General features: G+C 36.8%; 1 protein-coding gene across 1 annotated transcript; it reads right to left on the reverse strand.

The window, feature by feature from the left end:
* Positions 1-724: 724 nt before the first annotated feature.
* LOC105037242 (probable ion channel POLLUX) lies at positions 725-13,338 on the reverse strand (the record flags this gene model as incomplete). Its single annotated transcript, XM_073250618.1, is given in 11 exon segments — positions 725-817; positions 2,764-2,958; positions 3,203-3,301; positions 4,478-4,578; positions 4,581-4,725; positions 5,383-5,586; positions 5,682-5,741; positions 5,864-6,046; positions 11,554-12,183; positions 12,325-12,393; positions 12,503-13,338. Coding segments are annotated over 11 exon segments (2,373 nt in total), but the record flags the coding sequence as incomplete, so codon positions are not given.

Consider the following 13,338-nt stretch of genomic DNA (forward strand, 5'->3'; position numbering starts at 1 on the left):
CCATAATGATGTTCGCTTTCTCAAAATAACTTCAAAAAATGTCATAGTTTTGGTATCCTTCAGCAAATTTGGAGTCTGAATGAGAAATATGTATGCTTAAACACCTTAATGAATAATATATTTTAATATAATCAATCATAAAACATTTTTAAAAAAATCAAAGATGCATAATTTAGTTAAAAAATAGTATGGTTCCAACATGCCCATATCTCCATGACTTCCTTATGCAAAGTTAAAGACATGAACACTTTTGTAAATTTGATTCTGATGACTGCCTCCATGCAACACAATCCAAAACAAGTTCATGAAACATGAAAGAGAATGTGTGTAACATATCTTAGGAAGAGAATATAAGGAGTTAGGGAAGAGTAGAAATCGCGTGCAGCATAATGATCTGGATTTTTTTATATATGTAAACATTTAAGTTATCTAAATTGAAACCAATTGCAAATTCCATGAATGAACATGTCTTGATCTCTACAAGAGTGAACACATCAGAACAAAATGTTGCAATATACATCAAATTGATAGAATGATGACATAAGTCAAACTGTCAAAGCTTACTTAGTAAGTTAAACATACTGATATGGTATAAGAAAAGATAAAAAAGTTAGATTGCAGAATATGTTTGACTTTGACAGCAGAGAACATTAACTTACATGAATTGAAAGTCAAAGCAAAAATAAACTTGTGAACTCAAATTCACAATCCAAACTATAAATACCTGAATATCACGAATTAGGAGAAGGGTAGCCAGAGATCGTGAGTCAGAATGCACAATGGAGTCCTCTAGAGACTCATCTGCGAGAATTAAAATCTGTTGGTTTCCAGGTTAGCATTGAACATAGTTGAAGAAATTAAAAATTTCAACCAAATATAAATTAAAAATATGGTGCACGGCAATGACTTTCGCATCGAATTGCATAATTTACATAAATTCTACAATAACTTCTTAGTCACCCAAAAAAGTGTCTAAAAACCAGGGTCATATTGGCTATATCTCCAAATAACCAAGCATCCTAACCAATATTTTCATCATAATAGAAATGATGGCTGGTCAACTGCTAACTTGATTTTTTGGAAAATACGATAATAACTGTTCAAAGTTCAAACGACCATTATTAGTCAACTATGATGGATAATAACTGAGAAAAAAATAATAACATTATTTGTTCGACAAACTATACATAAAACAAGATATATTTTTGAACCAGTACAGACATTTGAATTTTTTAAAAGAAATTATTTTGACCAGATGAACAGTGAGAGTCATATACCTGCCATTAAACCTGTCATATTATGACCAACACAAAGCCATTCAAGCACACATGCACGTTACCTCGTGCATGTGCATGTGTGTCTGCTTGCATACGTGTATAATGTCCATTATAGTGTTATGTTAACCATTACTTTAAATTTTAGACCTTGCTCAAACTACCACCAGAAGGTGACCATCAAACATTTGACTCCTTAGAAAGATAACTCAACAAGGTAACAACTCATAAGGTTAAAACTGGCCACCATACATTTTCAGGAAACTGCATTAACTACGCCACCACATACAGTATTGATAAGAAGCCTGAGCAGTTATCATGTGTAGAATAATCAACAGGAAGCATATCAATTGAAATGTATGTAACCTGTTATAGCCTTTGCAAGCAATCCATAGGTTTAATATTGATAATCAATGAAAAAATAATATGAATTATTTAACTACAAAACATGTTATCCAGAATATACAGTGGATTGCAAACTTTTGATATCTGGTCCACAAACAAACCTAACTCAAGCAGCAAAATAGTTGAAGAAAAATCCTGAAGGCATGTATTTCTGAGATTGATATGAGAAGAACATAGGTCTCCTAGTAATCTAAGAGCACAGAAGACTCTTAACACCCACAGTTTTGCCTCTCACCATCTGACTTTGTGCTTCTCAATAACCAACAGCAAGATAGGCACAGAATATAGAATCGATCCTCCTCACCTCATGCCTCCAAAGTTCAAACGTACAATCCTCTGAAAGTTTGAAAGTTGAATGTACTACTAATAAGTTTCTGGGAGGATTATTACATTTCCTTTAAGATAACCCATTGGTTAGCTTAGTGTCTTACCAAATTCTCTTAGCATATGCAAACCATATGAGTGCAATGTCTCACTATGACTTTGTTTGCTGCATGAACCTAGTAAAATCAAGTACACTGGAATACCTTCCTATATGTTGCCCAAAGTATAATAGTTGTTCATCTCACTGATAAGCAAAATGAACTTGGTTCTCTGAGGTGTGAGAGCTCTAAACCTATGCAAAAGATTTTTAACCTAACAATAATCATCACATTGAAATTTGAGGGACTTGGATAGAGGTAGATAGACACAATGGAAGGGACCATTTTTGTAAGTTACTTCGCATAACTCTAGAACTAGATGATCAAGCCAGAAATAATGGCAAAGGGTCAATTTCTATGCATGCTCGCATTTTTACATGAAAATAAAATCTGTGTTTAACCAGCTTTAGAAATTGTTATCCTTCCAGATTTACTGGACTAGCCTTATCAAGTTCAAAATCTTGTTCTAACAAAAGAACATCAAAGAAAAAGCTGAGTAGGGGCAGATATATTTATTAAAAAAAAATTACAAATGTCTCAAACATTCTCATGTCTAATTTCTTAAGTCAGACTGGCTTTCTTTAGTCCTTACTCTATCAAAATAAAACCTCAACTTTAACAAAACTAATATTCAGTAATTCTAGGAATCTGTGAATACTTACAGAATCGAATGTTTCTAAAGGAAGACTTTCTAAATGCCGACGGATGACAGCATTTCCCTCCTTGTGGACAAGCTTAATATTTGTCAATCCTAGAAGATCTAACCCACCATCTGTGAGCTTCTTTTCTCTTTCCTTCTCTGGTACCTCATTGAACAACCACAGTTCAGAATTTGGAGCAAGAAAAGCCTCTAACACCTGAACATGGAAAACTGGGATTTGGATCAAGGTGTTAACTATTTATAGCAAAGATGAAGAAGAAGAAGAAGAAGAAGTCCCACAGGTCAGTATATGTATGGAAATTGAAGACCTGAAGGTACTAAACAATTATATAATGGTTGAGGAGAGAAGGCTATAATGAACATAAAGTTACCTAGTATCAAAAAGTCACAAAATTTTGAAGGAACTTAGAAAAATTCATGCAATACAAGCATCAAATTACCATTATCATATCATCAATGTCACGACGCCAACCACAGAACAAAATCCTTTCTGGGTATTTACGAGGGCAAGAAACATGAGGCAAAAAACCTTTGTGTACCTGAGACAAGAAATATCCAGAGTGAACTGTGACAACAGGAGAAAGAAGCACGATCAAATATGACTAAAATTAGTCCACCATCCAAAACAAAGAAGTGTGGACAAAAACATGAATATTTTTTTAAAATACCAAGTAGTAGCTTGGTATTTACTTTTGCTACTAACTTTGTAATACAGAAATGCAAAGCAATTGTTATCTAGTCATTCAAGGCAAAAACCAAAAATCAGGAAGAAAAAAGGTAAAAGGTTAAAAATTTTTTAGATTAGTAACCATCAACATAAATGTTTTATATGCCGCAATGATGCAAGAACAACACAGAATGGAAAAAAAAAAAAGAAGAAGAAGAAAAATGGAAAAAAAAAAAGAAGAAGAAGAAAAATGGAAAAAAAAAAGAAGAAGAAGAAAAATGGAAAAAAAAAAAGAAGAAGAAGAAAATGGAAAAAAAAAAGAAGAAGAAAAACAATCAGATAACAGAAAGCTCTGTTGAAGAATACTCTGCACAAGAATCATAGTGATCCAAAGAGCAGACCATCACTCTATCCTGGACAACCAATAGCTAGTTAGCTACCTCCCCATAATCTAAGGAAGTTTCTGGAATTCCTATAAAAAGTTTTCGGCAGTTAAAATCAGGCCGAACATTGGCCAATTAGAAGGGGAAAAAGGAAAAAGACTCAAAATGTGAGATGAACATCAAATTTTACGAGACAAGTTGTTGGAATTATTTTAATGAAAAAGTCAAATAAACTTGTTTAAATGGCACATTTATTTTATTTATTTTGCATTCAGCAAATTTTCAATGAAAACATAAGGGTTATATGCATAGAAATTGTGTACTGGAAGTCAAACTGATTACTGGTGATTATTTCCATTGCTCTGTTAGAGTCAACAACAAGATGCAAAAGGAAAATGGGAAATGAGAATTAAACAAAACAGAAAGTTCACAATGAGTAATATGTTTACAAGCTTACAAGAATCTATTGAAATTAAACTTTTAGTATCGCACTTTATGCGATGCACACAGATAACACAAGCACAAAAGCAAATTAACCGGTGTGAACTAGCTCAGTATTGATTTACACTGCAAGAAACTAGGGCACCAGTGGAAGCAAACTGCCCAAACACAAGATTTGGATACTCAAGATCCTTTGATGCATAAAGGAAAGGTAGATGGTATACCTCTGGTAAAGGACCTGGAGCATAAGTATCATCATCTTCAGCAATAACAAGGATTTCATCGCCATCTTTTAGAACATAATTGTCATCAGGATTTATTATGATTTCCCATCATTTGCAGCAACCTTAACTCCACAGGGTACTGCATCAGGGAATGAAACTAGTGCATCCTCAAAATGCATACCATCCAACTGAGGCCACCTTTTTATATAGAACTCTGCATTCTCAAATCCCAATATATCTTCCCATATCTGCAAAAGTAGCAATAGCAATATTATTTGATGTATAATCCAGGTGAACTCAAAGAAAGATTTACACAAAATAATTTATGCAACAAAAGAAACAGGGAAAAAACACTGTTTGTAAGTTTCAAGTCCCAAAAAAACACTTGTCCAAAGAATAAGACCACTTACAATAATTTACAAGCCATGCCTATGTAAAGTATAAGGGATGCAAAGAGTTCCAATCACAAAATTACTAGGCTTTGATAATTATATGTCTGTAATCACATATGCAACATTAACCATATCAAATAAAATGCCCTTTTTTACAACTGATTTTTGCTGAGCTGGGAGAAGTAAACATTAGCCATAAAACTAATGCTTTAAATTGAAAAGCAAGAGATTTCTCAGCTGAAAGTCTAATTTAAAACCCCAGTACTCAGTTCTTAAAAAAATATAGAGCAACTCAAAATAGATAGAACTAACCAACTTCAACACACTCCTATTAGGAAATCAGGGGTTGAATGCAAGGCCAGCATGGAGTCCACATTATATCATCAAACACCCAAAAATTGAGGAAAAAGATAAATGTAGGAAACAGAAAGGAAAGGGTAAAAATAAAATGCTATTTAAAATATAACTCACTAATTTTAGCACCAGATAAATAAGTCAGGGGTTGAACATTACCTGTGCAAGGCCAGGCTGGAGAGCGCATTGTATCATCAAACGTCCAATCACATCATGAGCAACCACTGTTTCAATTAGTTCTCCTCCCACAAGTTTCACTAAAGGCTCATTGTCCAGATCACTCATCTCGACAACAACGTGACCCCTTAAGCCCTCCTTTACACCGGTAAGGCTCAGTACAACCCGCAAAGCACGTGCATCACTCTAGAAAACGTAATATAGATAAGAATTATTATCTGGCCCATAAGGTCTATAAATAAGTTCAGGACTCTAGAACTTGTTGAGGGAAAACTACTGACTTGATCTGCATTTTCATCAGCTGCCAAAACAATGATAGCACGTGCCTTGGAAACTGAAACCTATCAATATGCAGTTAAAAGTCAAGCATGCAGAAGCTAACAATGTTTTGAAAATGGACAAGTAAATTTCCAGTCAAAAGGCTAGATAGTACACTATGTTGCATAGTTTCAGCTGGAGGTACCTTTTTCAAGTCAGCCAGTATAAGAGGACTGCCACTCCTACATATAACAGATGTTTTCATGAAATCAAATTCTAGTTTTGCTATGTCCATCTCCATTTCTTCTTTGTCTCTTTCTGCTAGCACCACAACTACACCACCACCAAGGCTCTTATTTGCGATTGCTAGCTGCTTGACAAGAGAGCCCTATTGTGCAATCATCAGAGAATAGTACATCACTTAGCAAAGAAAATTATAGATTTATAAGATGTTACTTTGTGATTAAAAAAAGAAACAAACTGGAAGTACCAATTATCATCATGAAACAGAATTGAAATAACTAAAATAACCACAAAGAGTTAAAATAAATCAATATGTTAAAGCCAATATACATTTTTGACCCTTACCCTATCAGCTTAAGCTTTTGAGTCATTTGGTTACTTAACATGGTATTTGCTGGAGGGTCACAAGTTTGAATCCCTCCAATTAAGTTATTTATCTAATTATCCCAATTTTTCTGTTATCCCAATTCTTGTTTGTGTTGACTCAGTTATCCCTCCATGTACATGGTCCAGGCTACATGTGAAGAGGGATGTTAAGCCTAATATAAATTGTTAACTCTTTCCCTATCAGCGTAAGCTTTTCGTGTCATTTGAACACGATGTTCATTGTTTATAACAAAGACATAAAGTAACAATCTGCATGTTCTTCAAGTAGAAAACAAAAAATGTAAAATTATATAGCTAAATTATGTTTGTAAGATTTTACCTTATGGTGGTTTGTAAACCATTTCGTTTAGCCATGATATGTATTATCTGTTTCAAGATCACGTAACAAAGCAGCCATCGCCATCAAATACATAACATACATGTAGAGTGTTGTTTGTACTTTGTATTGATGGAAACTATGCAGTAGAGTGTTGCTTGTATTGATGGAATCTGGATGAGTCTTACAACTCCACAAAACATGTATAGAAAGATGAAACTATATAGTCAATCATATGCACACAAAAAGGGTAAATTGATGAAAATCAAGAGATGGGGTTAATCATACAGCGTGAACATTAAAGCCTGTATGGAAGCAGGATAGGCAATTGAGAGGTAAGGTGTCATTATCCTCGATGGGGTATGATATATTCTAGAATAAGGCGGGACCTTTTTTGGATAAATCATTTTTCCCATGTCCAGGACAGACCATTTTTGACCCTGACCTGCTAGACTGCCTAAACCCAGATTAGATGGATGGGTTTGGGTAAGGTTTTCTTTTTATAATTGGACTTGGATGGATAGCAAAGACCAACCTGATTACAAATGAGCCATATATGGGTTTGGCTCTTCTAACCCTACATGTTACAGGGGTCAAAAAGCACTTCAAAATCCATCCCCAAACCTCTAGGATGATGATGAAGTGAAAAAAAAAAAAAAAACTGTAGGATGGTGGTAATCATGCAACAAGCTATGGCCTATTCAAATATGGGTTCAAAGAATTTTTTTTAAAAAAAAGTACTTTAATTAAAGTGAAGGAAACTGTGTTTAAGATTTATCGCATTTTCTTCTTCATGTTAAGTTTCCTTCTCGCTTTCTTACTTTGTTTGAATGCCAACCTTAAATCCTCTCATTTTGGCTATATTTTATTTCTATCTGCTATGATATATAATTGACAATGAAGAACTAATTGGGTTGGCATGTTGGATATGGATTTATACTTTGCAACCTGATTATAAATGGATTGGGTATGGGTTAGGAGCTTTCTAACTCAACCAATATTTTTGACTTGGCCCAAGCCTAACCCATTCTAATCCATTTCCACCTCTATGTCATGATTACATTGCACCATAGTACAACAAACAAAACAACAATGATTATTGTTAATATAAAGGACAAAAATGCCCTCCTCTTTCAGGTTTGTCTTCTCTAATAAGGGTTTATTATGGTTATTCCATAAAGGAGCGCATGATATGGGGTGATCATCCCAAGATCAAGGGTGATGTGGGTGGAGGTGATAAGATCACAATGTTTGGTTGTATCATGGTAATTCTACATAGTAGTGATTCCAAATCATCTCCACTCCTCACATCCCCACCCAATCCAATGATGGATACCCATCCTTAAGGTCAGGAATCCAAAATCATCTTAGGGAGTGATCTTAGATTACCATGGTGATCCCATTTGGGTCACCAAATGCCACCTCAATGTAGGTAGAAAAGAACATAAGGACACCCCAATATCATGGTACCTTAGGCATTGTTAATCCCAAATTATTCCATATTTGACCAAACTGTCAAGGATCAGCAATCCCAAACAATTTTTTGACTCATTTGGCCTTGATCATAGAGATAAGTAGTCCTACCTTACCTTATCCCACCACTTATACCATTTCCAATCTAGGATTACAAGTTTACCATTCAAACTTTGATTTCCCCATACTTTCTCTATAATGAGAAGAGCAAAGGCTAGACCATTAGAGTAAAGACACAAAAGGAAACAAAGTAACATGCTTAAATTTAAGTATGCATTCAGAGAAGAAGATAACAGGACAAAATAAAGTGTCTAAAATTTAATTAAGACATTGGGATCCAAATAAAAGAAGAGGATAACATGGCAAGTTTTATGTTCCTTGAGAGTGGAAGAGGTTAAGTGAATAAGAGAAGCTAGTCACTGTAAATCCAGATGTTCTCCCGAAAAACCCAAGTTATATTAAATTGCATCTAGCCAATCAAGCCCTGATCAGTTAGCACCCCTCTCCACATGAGAATTCGAGTGTTGGCATCTCCCGTTCTCTCTCCCTCTCTCTGTGTAACTGCATTTATCCCTCTCTAAGCTTAAATATGCTTTGCTCGTTCGATAAAAATATAATGTTATAGGCTCTAAATACTACCAAGCATAGTTTAAAACTAATTCATCTATCTCATGTTTACGTTGGAATCTCCAATCCACCCAAATGAATGCTAACATTGATAAATAAAAGATTTGCTGCTTAATTTTTGCAATTTTTATGTGTAGCACATTAAAACACACATGCATGCACTTGCAAACATTCAAAAAAGGGAAAATTATATGGACTCCTTTCCATATAATTCAAACATGAATCCACTATATTGACCAACCAAAATGATGCTGAAATGTAGATGCTGTCAAGCCAAAAGTATAAAAGGATCTAAATGAGCTGTGACCTTAAATGAAGGTGACTATGGCAAAGCTTTGTGTTGCTTTGTTTCAGTAACTACACATGATGTTGGATGCACCATTACAAATATTGACAATTTGACATTGCATCCAACCAGTAGCCAAGTGCATGCAAATAAATGATGAAATAAATGGAGAAAGAGATTAGATAAGAGGTGGCAATCCAAAAGTTTGGTAGTGCATTGAGCTCAGCTGAGACTCTGAGAGGACTGTGACAAAATCAATAGGGTAGTGGAGTCTAATGTTTTGATGGAAAATTAATTACCCAATTTTAAAAAAAAAAAAAAACCTAGAGTCTCTTTTCATAATAATTAGTATTTAGTGAAACGTGCTAGCCCACAAGACATCAGAACAAGATTTTACGTCCCCGCAGGATAGAGGATGTCCCAGCCATCTCGTACTGTCCTATGAGAAAACGGGACCGGGACAAAGTCGCAACTTCGAAAACCATCCATATAGGGAGAGAAGAAGAAAAAGGAAAGAAAATAAGAAAAGATGAAGAAAAGAAAAAAGTAAAAAGAAAGAAGAAAAAAAATGAAAGAAAGGAAAAAAGAAGAAAAAGAAAGGAAGGAAGAAGAAAAGGAAAAAAGAAAGAAATGAAGGGATAAGGCAAGAAAAAAAGGAAAGGAAAGAAAGAAAGGTAGAACAAAAGGAAAGAAAGAAAAGAATTAGGAGAGAGAAATGAAAGATATCTAGTGGATCGCATGATCTAGACTGCTACTAGGACAGGACGGGACAGTAGGACGTCTTGTTCCATGGGAAAACCAGGACTCCTCTGCCTCATCGGTTTCAAAACCTTGCATCAGAACAATCCTAAATAATTTTTCAAATGTTAAGAGCACTTTCAATCAAGTTATAGGACAGCTACTTATTTTAACATGTGAAACAGCACAAATGTAATGTTATTACAGACAGTTCCCAGTTGCGAGGTTAACTGCTTGCGTAGTTGACATGTCTGAAATTGCCCCGTGTGTGGGTGTGTGTGTGTGCATGTGTGTGTGTTCTGTTACGTATGCATGATTATACAAAAATATGTGCACAAATGTAAAGTATATAATTACAAATATGTTTTCTTGCAAGCATGAAGTTATGTGGACATATTGTATATCCCTGACAATATTATATATGTCTGTGCACATAGATTTGCATTTTACATACCACAGAGATGTGAACTATGTATGCGAAGTATCGTCTAGGGATTTCATTTTCCTTTAAAATGACACATGAATTATGAGAATGGAGTAAGATGCATCATCCAAGGAAAACTTGCATTGAAAATAAAACAAATAATTCAATTTTTATTTTTAAACAAGTGGCCACAGGTATTTCATTCAAAATCGAAACTTGAACACCAGCCTGCTACAATATTGACAATTGAAGAAGCTCATCAATCTAGTGCTTTTATCTTGCTTTTTCAAAGAAAAAATTATAAGCTAAGTTAGTATAGCTTGTATAGACTGAGATATCTTGAAAGTATACCGTAGATCTCGGCAGTTTGGGACCAAACCACCCAGCCAATTCTAAGGAAGCCTGAGCAATAAATTTAGACCCAATGGACCAAGTCAGGCCCAGTTCATGAAGCCTGAGAAGGCTAAGGGATAGTCTTAGGTTCACTGAAATTTGATTTTGCCCAACTTCTCCCAGGTTGATGCATATAATATTATAAATCTTGATAAGTTTCAACAATAATTACCTACATAACCATTAGGCTTCTGTTTAGCACATTGTTACCCACTTCCCTCTCCTTCCCTCCAACCCCCACATCCTCTCTCTCTCTCTCTCTCTCTCTCTCTCTCTACACACACACACACAGAGACATACATACAGACATACACACATACATACATACACACACACACACATATACACACACACACATATATATATATAACACACACACATACATATATATATAATTCGCCGACACACACACATATACATATATATATAATTCGCCGCCACCAAAAAGAGCAATACCAGATGAAGCACAGTATGGTATGAAAATATTTTGTGCAATGACCACGAAGCACTTTAAAGGTGAATATGAAATTTTTCAAAGTTGTACTCTGGACTTCTAGCACCATAATCAAAAATGATGCCACGAGATCAAATTCTCTCTTAGAACACAAACTTGCACCCCACAGAAAAAGCATACTGCTATACCAAATTCCCTCTTGGGACACCAACTGTCATGAATTGTATTGTTGGTTTCTTCCATGAATAAATCATTTGACAGTAATTTATTAACAGTGCACCTGATTTTTACCCACCGTCATGAGGTCATATACCGTTGCCTTCTTCCATAAATAAGTGATGATGATTAATGGTACCTCATTATCAATGCACCAGATTTTTCCAAACACATGCCTCGTATCAAAGTCTTTTTCATAATCTAGACATCACCTGTGTGAGTATATTGCAAACTGTGTGGAGAAAAGTAAAAACACCAGCCATGATTTCTTATTAAAGTAGAGCTAGCATTCAAACTTCAATTGAAATATTAAGTCTAAAATTTCTCAAACAACTTACCAGTTTGTCACTCCATCCAAGGATTAGGATGTGATTACTCTCAATCACTTCGCTCTTCCCCTTACGCCAAGAATCCACCTTTTCTGATATTGCATCTGATACAAGCCCAAGCATCATAGCAAATATCAACATGCCCCCAGAACTGATAGACACTGAAACAATCCTTGGCCCCAGCCCATTCTGGTCAGCATGGTTCCCAGAGTCCGCCACAAAGGTCCACGAAAGCCAAAGAGCTTCAGAAAGGCTAGCATCACTAACAGCATATAATGCCAACCCGCCAAATCCAATAAGAAGCACAGTAGCAAAAAGAAGAGCAAGAAGCTTAGCATAGGGATACATAGAGAAGAATACATCCACTCTATATGCAATCCGCTTCTTTAAAGGAGCTTCTTCCTCGTTATTCTTCGGACATTTTGATGGCGTCTTCAATCGAGGCAGGTGATCGAGGCATTTAAAAAGAAAAAAAGGTGTCGCTAGTGAGATCACCACAGTATACAAAACAACAGTTCTACCGTCAATGTTACCAAAATGAGAAACGGAATTCCTATCCTCGGGCTGCAAAATTTTACCACCATCATCACTGTCGACACCATTTCCTCTACACAACTGAGGGACGTTGTTAATCTCTTGCTGTCAAAAGAAATTAAAATTATAGATTGGATCTCACCAGAGACAATATCAAATGCAACTATAATATCTTCTTTCCGCTTTTTTGGAAATCCAGAAAAAATTCAACAAAAATACAGGAGATGTGAAGAGCAAAGGCAATACCTCCAGCTCTAAAACTCTCTTTCGCTGAGAAAGTGCAAACAAAGCACATGATACAGAAACTACAAGTAGCTGCCACAAAAGAGATGGTGGGATCAAACACTAGAAGCTAAAGAAGGAATGTTTGAGAGAAGAATATGCTCAATTTAATGAACGCAATAAGTGGGATTAAATAACTCACAAGCAAAAGAATCAAAGAATTGTCAAACCGGAGAGCTGCTCCTCTATCCGAAGCAGCTGAAGTAGAAGAAGGGAGTGAGAGCTGCCTCCTTTCTTCCAGCACCAGCGGCCGCTTCACTGCCTCCTTCCTCTTCTCCACCTCCGAGACACGTGCTAGAGGCCGATCTGGAGACTTCGCAGCCCACGCCGGGCACTTTTGGTCCGGCAAGCGCGGAGGAAACTCCGTCCGCCTCGTCGCGGACGACGGCCGGGCCCCGGCTGGCGTCCGAGAGGCGGTCCGCGGGCGTGAGGGGTAGGGCCCGAGGAAGGACGGGAAGCACCATTCCCGATCGAAGGCTCCGGCATTGGGTGGGGCGTCGGAGGGGTCGTCGATGGCGACGGTGAGGCGTCGGGGGGGCGGGAGGGGGGCGGTGGAGGAGCGGCGGACGGCGGGGTGGAGGGGCCCGGGGAAGACGGCACCGGCACCGGCGGAGATGGTCCGGGACTTCTTGAGCTGGGGCGCGCTCTCGCCATTTCTAGGGCTAGAACTTGGGTTAGGGCTTGGACCGGGAGTGGGGTTTGAGCTTTGGCTCGCGCCGCCATCGCTCTCCGGCATCCTCTCGAGATGTCTATCCCTCTTTTATTTTTTTTTTATTTTCTAGAACAATAAGTTCCCTTTCCCTGCTTTCTTCGGTTATTTATAAAGGAGCCGTGGGAGCTCTGAGAAGAGACAACGGGAGCTGAGAGCCTGAGATTGGAAATATTAATTTTTTAAGAAAATAGTTTAATAATTCATCGTTGGAGTGGAGGGAGGGGCTCAGGGAGGCGAGTAGGGAGCGGTGACGGAATTCGGCGAAG

The sequence above is a fragment of the Elaeis guineensis genome, chromosome 1 (genome assembly GCF_000442705.2).
Source record: "Elaeis guineensis isolate ETL-2024a chromosome 1, EG11, whole genome shotgun sequence".
Taxonomy (NCBI): domain Eukaryota; kingdom Viridiplantae; phylum Streptophyta; class Magnoliopsida; order Arecales; family Arecaceae; genus Elaeis; species Elaeis guineensis.